Genomic DNA, 18,180 nt, shown 5'->3' with positions numbered 1-18,180 from the left:
TGTGTGTGTGTGTGTGTGTGTGTGTAAAAGGTTCTGACCCACCTGCGTGTCATTGAGGAGCGTATGAACCAGTCTCTGGGACTTCTCTACAAGGTGCCCGGTGTGGCGGACGACATCCAGGACCAAGTTGGTGAGTTTGTAATTTTGACAGACACTGCATTTATCTGGTGCTGTTTGGTGACTTAAAATGGGCACAAACATCGAATCCTGTTCACTGCAACATTAAAATAATCACAGGAGTGCAACCGAGAGAGATGGAAAGTCAAAATGACACGAACCACATGTTGGAAATGTGAGTTTTAAATACCTCTTGTGCTGACCTTGGCGTGAGAGAGATATGCAGGAAGACACTGTCCTGATTGTGCCACATGTCACAGAAAGATTGAAATTCCAGCCCCCAGAAAAATGTTTTTTGTCTTTGTTGTTGTTGTTGATAAGGGCATTGGAGCCATTTGGCCTAATTCTTCTGTTCAGAGTCAAATGAAACTGTTTGCTGGGAAGATAAATCCCCTTCCCCTCCCTCCCTCCCGCCCCTGCATTTGCTAGGTTTCTGTGGGTTTTTGGGTTTATTGGAGTTACGTGCGTCACACAGCCATCTGTGTCTCTGTCTCGGAGACTGTCACAGTCTGTGCCGCCCGGCAAAACACACGCAGGAACAAACACACACAGAAGAAAAGTCACCGCTAGCTGCCAGGTCTGTTAAACACAGAGGCCGGCCGCCTGTCCCTCTGGACAATAGTGTCTTTATTGTAGAAACACATCTGCACCTTCAAAGATTGAATTGTCCTCTTTTAAAATTCTGATGACCAAAGACATCATTCTTCCTGTTATCATCAGCTATATTTTCATCATAGAGATGTTGAAACCAGCTCAAAATGACAAGATACAAGATGTCTGATAATAGCTGAAGTGAGTGCAGTGAAGCATCCTTCCTTTCTTCTTTCCTCTCACTCCTCATCGCCTTCATCCAGAGCTCCTGCAGAGGGAGCAGGCGGAGATGGCCCAGCAGCTGGCCAACCTGCAGACGGACGTGAGGATGAGCTACGGAAACGATGCCCTGATGCCCGACCAGGAGCTGGGAGACGGCCAGACCGACCTGCTGCCCCAGGAGGACACGCTGGGCCTGGGGGGAGTCGGATTCATCCACCCCGAGAGCTTCAACCAGCCCAACACCGAGAACCAGGGTACTCACTGAGCACTTACATTTTACTGCGTTTTCGCTGCTGCAGAGTTGATAGAAGTGACGCCCATAAATTCCATACAGCAATATGAAATCCACTTCTCCAGGGCTCATCTTTGTGTTTTTAAAATGAAATTGCTTTCTCTCCCTCCCTCCCTCCTTCCCTCCCTCTCTCTAGTTGAGCCAGTGGACTCTCGCCCCAATCTTGACAGAGGCATTCCCACACGGCCAGGTTGGTGCTGTTGTTCACAAAGCTATCCCGATATTACCATAAATATTTATGTCTTCAGAAAATCAGATGGATGGGCTTTATGGCCTGTAGATATTATGCTGTTGCTAGGCTACTAACTCTAGAAATGTTCATAGACACTTCCTTGCGAGCCCCTTGTCAGGTTTTGCTTTCTGGAGTGTACAGATGGTGTTTGATGAGGAAATGCGCCCTCTGGTGGTCGCATTGGAGGCCTTGTGGCTTTGGTTTTGGTGGCTGCGTGTGAGCCGCGGGTCAATACCAGTTAACAGTTGATGAAATTGGAAAGAAGAGTGAAATTTCTCTTTGTAGTCCTGATGGAGTTAAATGTGTGAATAAGTCACCCTTTGTTAAGGGTTTATCAGTTATAATTAATGGCTTTATTAATAAATCAGCCGCTGATGCTTCATAGTTATAAGCTATTCAAGAACTATTGGGTTGCCGGGTCTCGATCATTGACTTTCTCTGTCAATCAAATGGCTCATAATAATGTGAGTAAGGCCAGCTATTGTAAGCTACTGAAGCTACATGCTAACTTTAATAAGGATCGCTCTGTTAAACCAGCTTTCAGGCTCACAAGTAATATTTGTGCAGGTTAGGAGCGCTCTCTTAAAACGCATCACAAGATCGTTTTGACGTTAAGATATGAAGTCACTGTCGCTCCTTCTCTCAGCCGTAATTTGCACACAGCCGACTCCACTTGACCTCCGTGAAGGCATCGTCTGAGCTGTTAGGACTCTTCTGACGCAGCGGCAGGGTCTGTGCACGCTCTGCTGTATGTGCTGTGCTATATATGTATGTGTTACATTCAATTCATTACCGCTGTTGCATCCGACACTCTGCTGTCCTTTCGGCTTGAGCGAGTGAGTTTGAGTCCCCCAAGTGTGTGTGTGTGTGTGTGTGTGTGTGTGTGTGTGTGTGAGAACGAGAAAGCAGCTGAGTGTCACCATCCATAATAGATGGTACTTTTCTTTCCGTTGCCAGTGACTGGAATGAAGATGGAAGCTATTCCTGAGCTGCGGATGGAGACAGAGGACAGACAGAGCACTGAATATGAAGTCCACCACCAGAAACTGGTAAACAAACACACACACACACGCAGAGAAGGCAGCTCACTCTGACACAAGCTGTGATGTACAGACTCATTTGAAATTCAGATTCATTTATAAATGCAGGCTAGTTAATAAACACAGAGAAAGAGACACACACACGGAGATGCGTTTACTGACACTGGAAGCTTGCACTCTGCCCTCTTGTCTCCACACACACACACACACACACACACACACACACACACAAGGTTGTCACCATGGAGACAGGTGTCCATGGAGACAACCGCGACAATGCGTGCGTCACACTCGTCTGCTCTTCTCTAAAATCCACTGTCCTCCAATCAGAGTTGAGCTTTGTGCCGTGTGGATGTCAGTGCCTTCCTGGTCAGTCCTGGGTTATTGTACTAAACATCCTAAGAGTCTAACCCAGTTCTACATTCATTCCTTAATCTCATCCGATGTTGTAATAGCAGCACAAAAACCTCAATCCATCCTCAAATCCAAAATCTGCGTACCTCGTTCCTCTCACCTAAAGGCTTTAATCTCTTAATCCCTACTTTTTATTACATATCGCATTCCTCGCATTCACAATGAGCAGTTATGGTGTGAGGCGGACTGTTTAACTCAACTCCTTCATTTGATATTCACCGTAACCCCGATCATCGCTCTGCAGGATTATTCTGGAGGAGGCTCAGCAGCCCAAAATCAAGTGTTTGACACAGACGGGTAGCAGCACTGTGGTGTCAGCACAGGTAGATCTCAGGAGTTGATTTCCTCCCTCCAGGAGCGATTTGCTTCTGTTTCTTTTGTTCTGCGTGGGAATTGAGCTCCACAGAGTGGCATAATCTGCGACAGGGAAACTGAGGACTTCACTTGATTTTGTGAAATCCTGCTAATCGTGTCTCAGCATTGTGCTGGAGCTGAGTCACGCTGCTTCAGTGCTGCCTTACGCTCTGCTCTGCTTTCTGTGAATCACCTGACAGCCGCGGGAAGAAATTAGAGTCTCCACCAGGAAATGATCTCTCAAAACAAGTCGCCCTGCAGACATCGTAATTCCCATGTGTTTTTATGTGTCGCGTCGTTCTTCCTCGGCAGCATCGCTATTATTTTCAAGCTCAATTTGACTCTGTAATGATGCTATTATAAAAAAGTTGCGCACAGCATGACCTGCAAAATGGAAATGAAAACTGGAAAGTAGCAGGAGTAAATGGGCTGTAGCTCCGAAGGTCCCCTGTGTTCTCCCCCTCCTCAACACAGTGAAACCACACTCATGACTCAGCACTGTTAGAGGATAAGCACACATGATGAGACTGTAAAGAAGAGTCCTGTATTAAAGTCATCGTGCTGATTCTGATTGGTCGTGCCCATGAGCCTGACAGGTCACCCGACCGCTGTCTGTCCTTCTCCTCCCACAGGTCTTCTTCGCAGAGGACGTGGGCTCCAACAAGGGGGCCATCATCGGCCTGATGGTTGGAGGCGTCGTCATAGCAACCGTGATCGTCATCACCCTGGTGATGCTGAGGAAGAAGCAGTACACCTCCATCCACCACGGAGTCATCGAGGTGAGAAACAGCTGACCTGTGCATGTGTGTGCAAGCTGTTGTGCGTGGCGGTCAGTCTGGTGTGTGTGGGCTGATGCTGTGCGCACGCACGCACATGTGAGCGCAAGGTGTTTTTCAGGATAGCACTTGAACTCGTGGATGTGTAGATGGACGCATCGGGGCGCAAAAGCATTTTTTAATTATATCTCTTCACTAATTCTAATTGGATTAAAGCCCGCTACCAATTAATTTCCTGCATTCCTTTTTCTAATTGTCCTCATTTATCATCTCAGAACTTTCATTAGCCGTTTAATTAAAAAATATGGCAGTCGCGGCAGCGTTGTTTCTTTATTTTTGTCAATTACTCCCAAAAAATCACTTCCAATAAGCATTTAAAAGGTCTTGAAATCTATGGATTGTCTTTACATTTGTGTGTGTGTGTGTGTTACCCCATCTCCCCCCTCCTGGCTCCGCTCCAGGTTGACGCCGCGGTCACCCCCGAAGAGCGCCACCTGTCTAAGATGCAGCAGAACGGCTACGAGAACCCAACCTACAAGTTCTTTGAGCAGATGCAGAACTGAGGAGAATGTCACATGTCCACACACACACACACACACACACACACACACACACACACACACACACACACCAACATCTCCTCCTACACATCAAGCACCTCCCCTCCCCCTCCTCCCACCCTCCAGACTAGTCCCACGTCTCCAAAAGATCATTTGCGTGACTGAAATAGTCAGTTTCGAGCGTACGGAGCGACTGTAGCCGGGGTTTTCTTTCCTTTTTGCCTGGGCAGACTGTGGCCAAGCAAGTTTGCACCAAGTTTGTTCACTTTATCGGAGCAAGACACCTTTTAGTTACAGAAAGGCGTTTTTCTATGTTGCTCCATCTGGGCCTGCTGATGTATGGAAAAAGGCCCCGCCCAGTGCATCGAAACAAACCCACTCTTTGGGGAACGAGCGTGCTCTCTCCACGCTGATTCAGGGCCAGTGTGCAGATGGGTTTTTTTTTTTTTTTTTTGCTTTGGATGGTTTTAGGTGTGGGCTTGTGTAGGCAAATCTGGCCACAGATCAGTCGGGTCACGCTGAACTGGGCCTCATTTCCAAAAACTGGTTGCATCATCCAAATCATTTCATATCATGACTCAGCGTGTGGACGTACTCATATTCATTTGTTTCTCTCATATTCTTTGTAATGATTATAGAATGAATTATAAGCTAAAATCAAGCAACATGGTTTTTTGAAATGAAGCCCAGTGTTTCCCCACCAACTGCACCACTACTGCACTCAGTCTACAGTCTACACTGGAGTACAAGTGAGCCTCCCCTCCCTCCCCCCTCCTCCTCCATCCCTCCCTCCATCCATCCTCTTTTCTTTGCGCATTCTTACGACAGCTGGGCTGTGCTAAGTCACACAAGGCTCTTAAGGATATCTGGAGACGCTGATGATAATGAATATGTTGATGACGACGGTAGTAATTATGTATTCTGAATGAGCTGTTTTTATTTTAGGGTTTTTCTCTTTCGTTTCCAGTTTTGTTTTTCAAAAAAGAATGAAAACGGAGAAAAAAAAAAACAAAAACAGAAGTCAACCGATGTAAAGTCCTTTTTTTAAATTGCGTGTAATGTTACTGAAGTAATGCTGAAGTCTTAGCTGTTCCTATGTAGTGCATGACAACAATGACAACAGGATTTGGAAAAACAGAAAAAAACAAGATCTTATCGCTGCTCTCTCTGAGATCCTTTCTCACATATAGATTGTCATTCTAGCAAGATTGTACATTTAGTATCTTCTCGTGATCACGTGACTTCAAACAATGATGAAAAATATATATAAATCTAGATGAACGGGCTCTGCTTTGATATCATGTAAAATACACATTTAAAAGAGATCTGTGATTTTTGGAATTTAAGTGTGTTCCTCCTTTCTTGTATTTCCTTTATTTTTTAAATCATGCTGTGTTCCTGAAGCTGCAGGAGGGGGCTGGCTTCATCCCTGTTTGTATATTATCCTCATTCACTGAAATATATTGTGTTAAAAATCCTTATCACCCCCTTTCATTTTTGCTTTTTTGTTCAATTCACGTCGCTGTGTTTTTGGAAAAGGGCATGCTGTGGGCGTGAAGGTTACAGGGAGCAGGAAGGGAAATGGAAAAATTGAAGGAATCCAGTGTGGAGGAAGGGCGAGGATTATCTCTGCCTGTGTGTGTTTTGTTATTTTCAGTCTGGTGTTTTGTCCAGTTGTGAGCCGATGTCTATTTTTTTGGTTTTGTGATCATTTTGCTCTCTGCTGATAGAACAGGTGGGGTGCTGAGAGGAGGAGGAAGGAGAGCAAGGTAGAGAGGAAATGACTTGCAGTTCCGGATGGATAGCCAGCCAGGCAGGCAGTCTGTATATATAATGGATTTTCCCTCCCCCCCAGCACCTCCCTTCCCTCCCTCTTTCGCCTTCACTTCCCCTCAGGCATGCCGCTCACCTCTCTGCCATCAATGCACACTTGACTCCTCAGAGGCAGAGCACTGTAGTCTGTATAAAGATGATAGGCGTTCACCATCGAGAGAGAGCTGAGAGCCAGTCGGGGATGCGAAAGCAGGGATCAAACATGAGTCTGAGGTAAATTCAAGCTAACAGTAGGCGAGAATCCCCCGTTCATCTTCACACAGCCAGCCAGATGGTTTGCCACCATCTCAACATTACATCGAAAGAAATACAGGGTGACCTCTCGCTCTGTTATTCAATCTAATGGCGAGTAAGATCTGCGAGGGAATGGTGAGTGAAATGTACATATGGAGGCTGCAATGGGAGGCGAGTCCTTGGTTTTCAGAGGGTGCTCATTAGAAGCCCAACAGAGGGCAGTAGAGTAGAAGAGGAAGCAGGATTTTCTTTCTATCTTTTCTGTGGATTATATATTGGTTTTGTTTTCCACTGTGTAATATTGTGCAGGCCATTTGCATTGACTGGGAAAACGCTTTCTACACTGTATTCCATAATAAAGTTTTGAATGTACATACAGATGCTGTCTTTGTGTTCTTTGTGAATTTAACACCACATTCAGTATTTCAATCCTAAATAAAACCCCAATATTGCACTGTTACCTTCTGATGTGTAATCACAAGGCAAGCAGCATCTGATAATCACAAAATAAGATTTTTTTTTTTCAGTTCAACGGCATTTATTTTGCATGTGAGGTCAACCTAAATGTGCGCAGCGCTGCGCAAACGAGGCACGAGTTTGACGTCCGCGAACGCCTTCCTTCCGTCAGCACAATCCCAGAATTCTCCGCGGCGCTTCACATTTGGACCTTCTGCTTTGAGTGTCAAATCCAAGGTGAGTGAGGAGTTTGAAAAGAAACGCTAGGAAACATTTAAGTTTACCCTGTCTGTCACTGCTTTGCAAAATGATGAATGTATGTTCAGTTCTTTAGTAAGTGAAACGTTAGCATGATTTATTTTAGTACAATGAACCATAGAGGACACGGTTAGAAAAGTGTTGCGTTAGCTAAAGTTAGCTTAGCATTTTAGCAATAGCAGTTGTAAACATGTAGCTAGTGGCTTGCAGAAATCCAAGAGACCTTGTGTAACGTCGCCGTGAATTCACTGTTGTAAGTTAACAATTTAGTTAGGTTTATCGAAGATTTTCACAATGTCGCATGTGTTTCTTAAGAAGCTAGCTTAATGTCATTCATCTAGATGTGCGCTGTTGTTGACGGCAGTTAACTTACGTTAGCTCGAAAGCTAGCCAGCGCTAACGTTCATTTGGCCCCACTGATCAGCAGCAGCTCGAATATTTTAAAATGACGGAACATTGAACGGTTTACTCGGGATTTACTTTACAATCACCACCCAGTTTTACATTAATAAAACGTCTTAATGTAATACCAGGCCGCGCATTTCCTTCTTACGTGATACGGTGACAGAATCACAATTTAATGTCCTGGCAACAATGCTTCTTGCTCCTTCAGATGGCACTTCACCGGCTATTCCAGCTGTCCTCCGTGCTGCGCTCTGCAGTGAGCCTGACCCTGCGCAGGAACATCGGCATCTCTGCCGTCCTCTTCAATCGGGCCAAGGAGATCGACCCCGTCCAGAAACTGTTCCTGGACAAGATCCGCGACTACAGCAACAAGAGCAAGTCAGTTGATTATGCACAGCTACTGTCATACACCCACATGAAATGTCCCTTCTTCGTCCATGCATAATGCTTAGATCATGGTCCAAGGAGAGGCTCACAAACTAGGCTTCCAGCTCAGAGTACAGTCCCCAGTGAAATATTAACTTTATGCGCTTGGAAACCGATAAAAGCTGCTTTGCTTCAGCATGATTATGAATTTCAGTTCTGGCGGTTTACGTTGCATGCATGTGGCATCTTCTCCATCCATCGCCTTCACCGTCATCTCCTGAACATTTGATTATATTTGCTGCCATGGCTCTCTCAGGGCTGCAGGTGGCATCGTGGACGCAGGACCCACTTACCAGAAGAACGTGAACGAAGAAGTCACCAAACTGCAGAGGTTATATGGAGGAGGTGACCTCAACAAGTTCCCTGATTTCAAATTCTCAGGTTAGTTCAGCCTTATGTTGGTTTACATTGTGTGCTGTGAGTGTGTTTTGTCTCTTGCCCTAATTGCTTCCTGTTATTAGTTAAAAACACAAAGGTGTCAGTCTAAGTGTTGGAATAAATCAGAATTACATCGTAATTTAGTCAGTGTTCATTTTCCTAATCATTACCTATATATTGATAGAACTGTTTAATTGATATTTTAGACATGGTGTTTTTAAGTTTTTAAATAGTTGTCAATGTCACACATCTAATATCATTGTTATCTAATGAGCTAAGGTTTTAACAATGACCTTGGCTGTACAGAGGAGCTTTTGAAGGACAGAGTGACCCAGACGGTGTCTTTCTGAGTTGTTGTAGTCCGAGCTGCAAATGTCTAAAATAAGATAGTCGGTATAAATAATTGTCTGTGTCATAGAAGAGTCATGAAGTTTGATCAGCTACCTTGTTGGAATGATAATTAAAAGTGCTCGTGTGCTTTGAAGTTAGTCTTTGCTTTCGCACAATTTAACAGTTCCCCTTCATGCATATTTATTCCTGTGCCACTGGAGAGGTGCGCTGTGATTTGGGGCTCTGTCTGTGTCTATATATAGTGACACTAATCAAAGCAGGACGGTTTTCTCATTCTGTTTGAAATAGGTTCAGGAAGCTTGTATTTCTGAGCTTCACTGCATTTTTGATGAAGCTACAACCAGCCAGTCATGATATGTTGCTGTAGTCTTTGTCTACATTGAAAGTCGAATCTCAAGTAGTGTTGTACAGCAGCAGTATGTCTCATTCAGGGAATTAGACTTGTAAACAACAATCACTAATGGCTGTCTTTATTTTTTTTCCTCCCCAGAGCCCAAGTTTGACGAAGGAGCTAAGTGAATGCTGTCCATGTTGTGTATCTCCTACATGTCACCAATATATTGTATTTAATAAAAAGATAGTGGAGTGAACCATGATGCAGTGGTTGTCAGTTAAGCTTCGTCTGATGGTACCACACTGTCACACTCACACTGATTATGTCATGCTTCATTTTTAACTGGATGAAATATCTCTAAATAAGTGATACCTTTTGCAGGTGTCACATATATTTTCATACAGCTAAGCATTCTGTGTCTGCCATAAACAGAAAATGCCATGGATTTGAACAACATATGCCATTTGGAGACCTTATGTTGACCTATTGCATTAGAATTGATTGTAGCTTATATATTGTAACTACATGGAGATGGGCTGTCGCTCTGAATCAGTCTCGAGTGTGCTGCATTATGACAAGGTCACAAAATATATTCAAGCTTCTCCAGGATGAATATTTGGACCCAAAGTAGCCTCAGACAGTCAGGGAGATGCACATGTTCGTGTGCAGAAATCACGCCGGCTGTCATTCAGGAGACAGAAGCTTCATTTGTGGATGCAGCACGGCCAATCAGTGGATAGAGTTGTGGTGGAGAATCCTGTGTAAACAGAGTGAACAGTTTTGGATGGACATTTTCCAAACCTTCAGAGATGATGGGCTTTTCACAGGAGACTCCCTGGACAGAAATCTGCCACAGTTCAGCTTCCTCAGCCTCATCCAGGTACAGTGTTGAAGATATTCAGATCCCTCACGCATTAAAAGCATCTCCATGGATTTGTTGCAGTGTTGTACCTAAAAGTCTTGAGTGAAAGTAAATCTGTCATGTTAAAATATTACTGTGGTAAATGTGAAAGTCGCTTAAATAAATAGATGAAAGTCTCAAAGCATCCGATATGAACTCCACAAGATGCATTTGTAATGTGAGAGACAATGGTTGTTTTGACTGCAATTAATCTGATTGTTCATTGTCACAGGATGAACTTGGCGAGGTTGTGAAAACATGGAATACCGACCAAATAAGATCAACAAATCCGTGGTGTGCACAGAGGACGGCCCACTCGTGTTCCCTATGCCACAGCTCGACGGGGGACCAACTCAAATGTTTGACATGAGGAGGTTGTTAGCACCCCTGTGATGGCTGTTTCTGAGCTCTGCATTCTCCCAGTGGGTGCAAATGGTTGGAGCCCTCCTGTGGCTGCTTGCAGTGGCATAGAACTGTTTTCACTATTAAGAAAAGAAATGCTTGAAAATATTAAAACGTTTTGCTCTGCTCGCTTTGTTCTTGTGTTGCCATGTAAAGACTAAATAAACGAAATATATATTATATTATATAGATATAGATATATTATAATATATTATATATTATTTTATATATATATATATATATATATATATATATATATATATATATATATATATATAAAATAATAATAAACTTTGGTAAAAAGCCAGCCATAAATCAAAGTAACTTTACTCAACCTCAAACCCTGAGCAAAAGCGTTCAATTAACATTACGTGTAACATGTTGACTGTGTGTCACTGCACGACGCCGGAAACAGTGGTTGCTATGGCCTGTTTTGTTTACCCTGTTACACAGGTTCCGTAATATCCTTTCCTCATATTAATTAATTATTAATAATTACGACTTTATTCCCGAAAAGTTATGCCTTTATTGTCGTAACATTGTGACTTTATTTCTTGAAAAATTACGATTTTTTTTCTCGTAAAATTACAAGTTAATTCTCGTAAAATAACTTTATTCTTGTAATATTATGACTATTCTCATACTATGACGATTTTTTTTTGCGTAAAATTGCTACTTTATTCTCGTAATATTTTGAGTTTATTCTCGTAAAATGATGACTTTTTATTGTAATACGTCTTTTTTGACAGAACGACTTTATTCTCATAATATTATGACTGTGTTCTGATGAATTTACAAATTTAATCTCGAAATCTTGGATTCTGTTTTTCCCTCAATGTGCCTCTAATACTCCGTCGTAATGATTTCTTCCTCAAACCTCAAAAGTTGCAGCATTTTAGTTATGTTGTTGCTAAATTGCTGAGGATAATCAGGCGAAATGAAAGCACGTGATCGAGCATCATCATGTGGGCGGGGCTTAGCATTGTCAACATCCTGATGACATAACCAATTTCTCCAAAATGGCGACGGCGGACCACAGAGAAGGTGAGCTACTTTGTTTTTTTTTTAGGGTACGATGTTATTAGCCTAATTAATATCGGAGTTTTGACCTTTTTCCAACAACGGTGGTGAAATTGAGTAGCTGTTCCGACCTCCTTGCTCATAAGAGTCAGAAAAGGAAGCCTGTAGCGAGCACCATATTGATTTGGTAGCCATTTGACGCTAGCCAGCTAATACTAGCTTTCTAAATCATTTGCAGTGAATAAACCAGCAGCCGTCAGAGGCTGTGGTAGCTGATGTGCCCTTACACTAATAAATATGAAGGGTCACTTTTACGTTTTGAGGCTGTTAATAGCTGATTCACATGAAAAAAAATGTCGCTTATACTCATCAGTGTTTGTGATGGAGATAAGAGATGAAAGGAAGTGAGATAAGATTATAGCGTCATACATTGTCTCATCGCAGGTCAGGACGACCCAGAGAGTGAAGATGAAGTTTATGAGGTCGTGGACCTGACAGAATATGCCCGGAGTCACCAGTGGTGGAGTCGGGTATTTGGGAACAACTCCGGCCCCATTGCGGAGAAGTATTCCGTGGCCACCCAGCTCATGATGGGAGGGGTGACTGGATGGTAAGGCATGAAGATCTCTCTGCTCGCAGGTCACATCCAAGCCAACAGGCATTTTCCATTTGACTCAAGAACATCACATGACACTTCCTCTGAACACACAGGTGTGCCGGTTACCTCTTCCAGAGAGTCGGGAAGATAGCTGCTACAGCTGTTGGAGGAGGGTTCCTTCTTTTGCAGGCAAGACAACCGTGACACTGTGTTCATGCGCTCTCAAGAAATAGATATTTACCACATCTACACACAAGTGATGCATTCTTTGTAAGATTTGCATTTTGCTAACTTCATTGCCAAGTGAGCATGTGAGCTGTACAGCGTGATGCTCAGCTGGTCTCCTCACGACAGTAGAAAGACTAGCGTTGTGTGTCAGCCGGCTCGAGATGGATGTAGGCCGTCTGGATGCTTGTCGGGTGTTGCAGTGCTGTTCAGTGTCATGTTTTGTCTCTTACAACAGTTTGACAGGTAGATCACAGCAGAGACACAGGCTGAACACATGAAATAGTGTATTGTTCTGCACAATGGGAGGCTGGGACATAAACACATGCAGTGCATCATTAAATAGTTCCAAATCCTCTCTGCAGAATCAGCTCTGAACATGACCCCCTCCCCTCTCCACAGATAGCCAATCACAGTGGCTACGTGCAGGTGGACTGGAAGAAGGTGGAGAAGGATGTGAACAAAGCAAAGAAGCACCTGAAGAAGAAAGCAAACAAAGCAGCTCCTGAAATAAACACATTCATTGAGGAGGTAAAGGTACCTGTGACAAAGCTCGCTCTTTCTTTCACGCTTTTGCTTAATTATCTAGTAATTATCAGAATTGTTTGTCCGTTTACTGAAAGAGCCCCCACACCCAGCATAGGTCTTTCATGTAATTGATTAGAATTAAATGCATGTCTTTGATTTCCTGGGTTTGGTGGAGAGGTTTATTTCTTTATCAGCAAAGCAGCAGTGCCCTCTAGTGTACATATAGTAACACTACACCCAGTGTGACCATCTTATTTTCCGCTTTGTAATCCAGAAGATTCTCAGCAACAGTTAACGCCTCTTCGCTGGTTAATACAGCATGCTGCTTTTAAGCTGTTGTGGACTCATTCTCCACCTTCTTCCTCCCCTCCCACACAGGCCACAGACTTCATCAAAAGGAACATCGTCTTGTCCAGCGGGTTCGTCGGTGGCTTCTTTCTGGGTCTGGCCTCCTAAAGCAGCCGCACACGCTGCAGGCTCCTTTTACTGTGAATCGCATCACTACATACTGTAGGTCACTTTCCTCTCCGCCGCTTACCTCTCGGCCCCCGTGTGAGCATTGATTTCACCTTTTGAAGAACTGAACGGCGGACGGGGGTTATGTTGAACATTATAGCATGATCTGTTGTGACAGTGGTATTAACTGTGTGACTAACCCCCCTGATTTAAATCAACCCCGAGTGCACATTCTGAAGTCTGTGTGTGTGCGTGTGTGTGGCTCACTGGGAATGGGGGTGCTTGGATTATACTGTGAAGCCTTTCTTGTGTGGGACCCACGGTGGATCTTTGCCAAACTGCTGAATATGTCAAGCTGCCACAAACGAGCACAGATTCCTCATTGCTTTTCAACACTGATCTCAGTGTAGCTTGCCCTCATGCATTTGTCTGGCGGATGCTGATCGCAAATAGTTTTTTTTGGCCTGTGTAGGCGCTATTATAAACGTATAGCCAACCCCCTTTCAGTACTGTAGATACCCACACAAGAGTAAAAATTATATAAACATGGAAGGCAGCAGTGGGAAGTTAACACCATCCCTCAGTCTAGTGCTAGAGGTATATTTTTATGTAGCTGTGAAGTTTGGTGAGCTCATGTGCCATTTAAGCATGTAAGCAATCCAGTTTTTAAAGTTGTCACACTGACTGGGGGTTAAACAGTTATTTTCCCACTCTGAGCAGGAGATGTTATTGATATACAACACATATCACGTGTGTAAATCAGAACTAAATGTTACATGTGTGAATGTTCACCCCTTCACACTGACAAGAGTATTAAAGTGAGATCCTTTGTTCTCATAAAACCTCAGCTCCACAGTGCCCGTTAATGACAGGATGAGCATCTGCTGTACCTTAATTACCACCATCAACAAGCTAGACGCCAGTCCTGTCATTAAAGAGCATAATGGAGCAGCGATTGTGACTCCTACGCCCTCGCTGTTGTCATTGTGCATTTAGCAGCGTCGGCGTAGCAACAGCGATGCTGCAGAGTCGTGTCCCCACGTTTATTATCGATCTAGGTCATCCACATGCAGGAGGCCGCTTAAGATTATCACAAGTTGCTTATTTTGTTGTTTTTGCCTTTTTCTACCAGTGCAATATACAGTAATGTTTCAGATTTCAGTTCTTGAAGAGCTTGTTATGTCAATAACTGGCAGTATGTATGCTCCCTATTTGTTTCTATGTAATATTATTTTGTTACCTGAACTGTATGATTTTGGTTGGATGTCTGTTGTAAAATAAAGTTGCCTGATTTTGTTTTAAATGACATTTAAAAAGTGGGTTTTTAGGAGAGCCTGGGAACACCGCTTTGAGTTGATTTCTGTCCTAAGTTATGTATTTGTACACTCGACAGTGTAAAAAGGTAAGACTGGAACATTTGGTTAATGTTGATTAACCAAAGAAAACGTAGCATCTGTAATGGTTTTAATTTGATAAGCAAAAATATTGTGAGCCCTCTGATCATGAAGTATTGGTCACACAAAGCAGGCAATTTGACAAAATCCCCTTGGGACCATGACATCACTGAACGAGCTATTAAATCAGAATGAATAATTAATTGCGGCCTGAAATGAATGACAACACTGAAAACCTATTTGCTTTTATTTACAACTATAAATGATAAAAATATATAAACAGTTGGACAAGAATATGTACAGTTTAGTATTTACAAGAGGAGGTGGAACCTAAGCAAACAAAGCAGAGTCTGGTAAATCCTGGGGTATTTCTCAACAGACACCCATAATTAAGATGTCCTGAGTTTAGATGCTGGAAAATGAAAAGTCATTATTGAGGGGATTGTGAAAAATATCTTTCATTTTGATGTTTTGAAAAGAGTAAAATAAAAAAAGCAGATTTTTAAAATGCAACCTGCAGTATAAAGCAGTGCAGCTTTATACTGCAGGTTGCATTTAAAAAATTCAGTCTTTTGCTTTGAAATGAATGCTGCTGTTGTGTTGTTGTGTTTCCTGGTGGTGGAAAAAGTCTTGACTCTGTTGTTCAGATGGGCATTTTGAGGAGGGCACATTCTGTGAGGAGCGTCAGGGTGGTGATCATGTATCTGCTGTTGGAGATCTGGAACAAAAGGAGACACTGATGTAGCAATTACATTTTGCTGTGTGCGTGTTGAAAGACTGTCTGAGACGGTACCTTGATCCTGCCGCTGTACTTGGCCGAGCCCAGTGCTGTGGAGACCTGGGTCAGGCTTCCCGCTGACAGATCCAGCCTGAAGTGTCTGTAGAAGTGGCTCTTCAACCCCTGGATGAACCTCATCACCTCCTCAATATGAATACTATCCTCCCCCTCCTCCCCCACTTTATTCTCCTCCTGTGCGTCCTTCCTCACACTGCTCCACAGCTCCCAGGCATCTTGGGGGTTAACTGTGTAGGTGACCTGCAGCGGCGGCACCGCTGGAAGGGTCCAAATCATTTTGAGGTGCTGGATGCTGCACTCAGCATGGCAGTCAGTCCACAATGCCGACAGCCACTGTAGACTCGTATGGCTGATTTCCAGGGGGCCAAAGCAACAGTCGAAGGTCTGCTGGAACCAGGATTTGACCGCAGTGGTGAGACCCTCAGCCCCACTGCTGCCAAAGAGCGGCAGGCAGACAAAGTCCTCCGGGAGTGAGTGCAGGTATTCATAGTTGCCATTGATGCAGGTCAGCCAGCCGCTCCATACTGGCCTCTGTGGCTCGTCCAGCCTGGCAAACAGAGGCTTTGCATGGATCTGTGGTCGGGAAGGGAACAATTAGAAAGTCACAGAGAACACAAGGACAAAATTCACACCATCAGCCTGAAAAACCTCTCTCTGCCTCTCTGGACTCCCATGCTCACCTGTACGAGGACAGTCTCTGCATCATCTTCCTCCTCGACCAGCCCCTGCACCACAGAGAAGGAGACTCTGAAGCCGCTCTGTGCTCCCTCCACCTCCACTGCCAAACCCTGCTGCTTCTCTGCAGCGATAAACGCTGCGAGCCGCCTGGAGTAGGTCTTCAGCTGGGTGTGTCTGAACTGATAGAGGGGAGTAACATACGACAGCTGCCACTCCGTCTTCACCAGTAAGGCCAGCTGCTCTGGATTCACCTTCTCCTTTGACAGGGAAAGGAGAGGATGGAGAAGATGACCACTCTGTCGCTCCAGAATTAAACATGTTGCCAATCACTACTGATAACATGGAGAACAATGGCCTGGAGTGACTCACGGTGATGTTGTGGAACCTTGGAGCCCTCCTGCTGGTGCTGAGCCTCCGTGGCGTCAACGCCGGAATCGTGTTGAGTCGTGAAGCAGAACTGAAGCAGCTGCGGTCCGACTGCCGGTAGCTCTTACTTTTGCTCCTCCTCTGGACTAGAGGAGCCCTTGTGACACTGGAAATCATGCACGGGTCATCACATCAGCCTACTCTGGTGCTCAATGTTCCAGTTAATACAGATAGTCATTGCATTGCTTTTTTACAGAACCAGTTTGTGATGCAAATAATCGAGACTGAGTCGAACGAACCATCCCTATTTGTAAAGTTGTAGTGACCATGTTCTTTAACTTAGGTGGTGAAATGACACTTATATAGCCACATATCAACCCCAGAGTATTACTTAAAGAACTGGTCAGTTGGTCCCACTTGAATGAAAAAGACAGACGCAGCAGCAACAAGCTAGCCCCGAGCATACGCAAAGTGAAGCTCCGCCAAGGCTACTGCTTTCTTACGCTCCGTAACATCGAAAGCCCACTGCCTTGGTACTGTACGTGCACTTTTTTCGTGTTTAGAGATAACGTAACGAGGAATTTAAGACGAAATGTTAGTTAAAGCCGCTAAATACTGACTTTGTCAGTGGAACTGAATACAAAACAACTTCAGCACGCATTCCCTTCCATTTTTTATTGTGGAGGAAGGCCATTGTGAGGAAAAAGAGGACAAAACAACTATAAACTGTGAAATTTTGATTCGCCGAATTCAAAGATGGAAGCCAAGGATTCATAAAAGGCTTTGTACATTATTGTACCGGATCGGCATAGTTCGTGACAAGCAAGGCAAAATAAAAACCACTCGATTATTGATTGTTATTTGGCGTGACTCGCCCCTTCATGCGGAGGAGAACGGCAAGTATCGGGGCCAGATGAGTCATGAAAAACCTTTGACAAAACTGTGCTATTTTTGTTCTCGCGAAGGCAAATATAGTGTGGAAAATAGCATTTTTAGTAAATAAAGAGACGAAATAAACAGAACTCTGACTTACTTGCCATAATGTCGCTCCATTTCTAGCCTACCAACCGAAGAAGAAAAAAAAACAAACCGGAAGCAAATTTGAACATCGCGCTTTCCCAGGAGTCTGCGCGGTAGGAATCACCCAATCACATGGATCCAAACAGGAAGTGAAGGTAGGATTTATTTATTTATTTATTTTCCTTACACTTAATAAAGTATAAATTGTGTTACGTAATGTGCAATATCAAATATACGAAAAGTGAGAGACTAAAGCGGGAGGGGGAAGGAATAAGCACACAAATGAAAGAAAAAATATTGATGGAACTGGCGATCTGATTTTATGCAAATCCATTTCATTCTAAGTATTAGATACGATCTTCACTGAACTATCAAGATACCACCACTTTCAAAACTATGTAATAAATCAAATGCTATTTGTTCGGTGGACAAATTGAGGAGATGAAATGTCTCTTTTTTTTTCCATTAAAGTATTGCCTCCTGTATCCTTTTGAAATGCTGCCAGTTGTCACCTACTTCAGAT

At 43.7% G+C, this 18,180-nt stretch overlaps 4 protein-coding genes across 7 annotated transcripts in view; 3 read left to right on the top strand and 1 right to left on the bottom strand.

Annotated features, from left to right (window-relative positions):
• Window positions 1–7,043, top strand: part of appa (amyloid beta (A4) precursor protein a) — a 31,828-nt gene extending 24,785 nt beyond the window's left edge. For 2 of the 3 annotated variants that reach the window (XM_070958046.1, XM_070958044.1), the window contains 6 exons: window positions 31–130; window positions 972–1,184; window positions 1,359–1,412; window positions 2,412–2,503; window positions 3,895–4,041; window positions 4,500–7,043. In XM_070958046.1, the coding sequence (XP_070814147.1) occupies window positions 31–130; window positions 972–1,184; window positions 1,359–1,412; window positions 2,412–2,503; window positions 3,895–4,041; window positions 4,500–4,601 (708 nt within the window). In that variant the 3' untranslated portion in view covers window positions 4,602–7,043. The remainder of the gene's footprint in view (window positions 1–30; window positions 131–971; window positions 1,185–1,358; window positions 1,413–2,411; window positions 2,504–3,894; window positions 4,042–4,499) is intronic. The other variant, XM_070958045.1, reaches the window with a different exon arrangement.
• A 232-nt stretch (window positions 7,044–7,275) lies between these two features.
• Window positions 7,276–9,529, top strand: atp5pf (ATP synthase peripheral stalk subunit F6). Its single transcript, XM_070957738.1, has 4 exons — window positions 7,276–7,358; window positions 7,993–8,162; window positions 8,467–8,591; window positions 9,430–9,529. The coding sequence occupies exons 2-4, from the start codon at window positions 7,993–7,995 to the stop codon at window positions 9,456–9,458; spliced, it is 324 nt and encodes a 107-aa protein (XP_070813839.1). The 5' UTR covers window positions 7,276–7,358; the 3' UTR covers window positions 9,459–9,529.
• A 2,036-nt stretch (window positions 9,530–11,565) lies between these two features.
• LOC139327896 (FUN14 domain-containing protein 1) lies at window positions 11,566–14,706 on the top strand. 2 transcript variants are annotated; one of them, XM_070957916.1, is made up of 5 exons: window positions 11,566–11,620; window positions 12,041–12,206; window positions 12,308–12,383; window positions 12,822–12,950; window positions 13,326–14,706. In XM_070957916.1, exons 1-5 carry the CDS (start codon window positions 11,596–11,598, stop codon window positions 13,401–13,403), a joined length of 474 nt encoding a protein of 157 aa, XP_070814017.1. In that variant the 5' UTR covers window positions 11,566–11,595; the 3' UTR covers window positions 13,404–14,706. The 2 variants fall into 2 exon arrangements, with proteins under 2 accessions (XP_070814017.1, XP_070814016.1); XM_070957915.1 differs by having other exon boundaries at window positions 12,822–12,956.
• Window positions 14,707–15,027: 321 nt separating this feature from the next.
• Window positions 15,028–17,707, bottom strand: cenpl (centromere protein L). Its single transcript, XM_070957914.1, has 5 exons — window positions 17,671–17,707; window positions 16,641–16,803; window positions 16,274–16,528; window positions 15,591–16,166; window positions 15,028–15,515 (listed from the first exon to the last, which is right to left on the bottom strand). Exons 1-5 carry the CDS (start codon window positions 17,688–17,690, stop codon window positions 15,441–15,443), a joined length of 1,089 nt encoding a protein of 362 aa, XP_070814015.1. The 5' UTR covers window positions 17,691–17,707; the 3' UTR covers window positions 15,028–15,440.
• Between the last annotated feature and the right edge of the window lie 473 nt (window positions 17,708–18,180).

Source organism: Chaetodon trifascialis, chromosome 24, assembly GCF_039877785.1.
Source record: "Chaetodon trifascialis isolate fChaTrf1 chromosome 24, fChaTrf1.hap1, whole genome shotgun sequence".
NCBI classification, from domain to species: Eukaryota; Metazoa; Chordata; class Actinopteri; order Chaetodontiformes; family Chaetodontidae; genus Chaetodon; species Chaetodon trifascialis.
This window is presented reverse-complemented; position numbering and strand designations above follow the sequence as displayed.

Excerpts from the sequence above, each read along its gene's own strand:
- atp5pf (XM_070957738.1), top strand. The coding sequence starts at position 7,993 with ATGGCACTTCACCGGCTATTCCAGCTGTCCTCCGTGCTGCGCTCTGCA. Across the intron at positions 8,163-8,466 it reads GACTACAGCAACAAGAGCAA|GGCTGCAGGTGGCATCGTGG; the intron begins GTCAGTTGATTA and ends TGGCTCTCTCAG. Across the intron at positions 8,592-9,429 it reads CCCTGATTTCAAATTCTCAG|AGCCCAAGTTTGACGAAGGA; the intron begins GTTAGTTCAGCC and ends TTTCCTCCCCAG.
- LOC139327896 (XM_070957915.1), top strand. The coding sequence starts at position 11,596 with ATGGCGACGGCGGACCACAGAGAAG. Across the intron at positions 12,207-12,307 it reads ATGGGAGGGGTGACTGGATG|GTGTGCCGGTTACCTCTTCC; the intron begins GTAAGGCATGAA and ends CTGAACACACAG. Across the intron at positions 12,957-13,325 it reads CATTCATTGAGGAGGTAAAG|GCCACAGACTTCATCAAAAG; the intron begins GTACCTGTGACA and ends CCTCCCACACAG.
- cenpl (XM_070957914.1), bottom strand. The coding sequence starts at position 17,690 with ATGGAGCGACATTATGGCAA. Across the intron at positions 16,804-17,670 it reads ATGGAGCGACATTATGGCAA|TGTCACAAGGGCTCCTCTAG; the intron begins GTAAGTCAGAGT and ends CATGATTTCCAG. Across the intron at positions 16,167-16,273 it reads CAGAGACTGTCCTCGTACAG|ATCCATGCAAAGCCTCTGTT; the intron begins GTGAGCATGGGA and ends TCCCGACCACAG.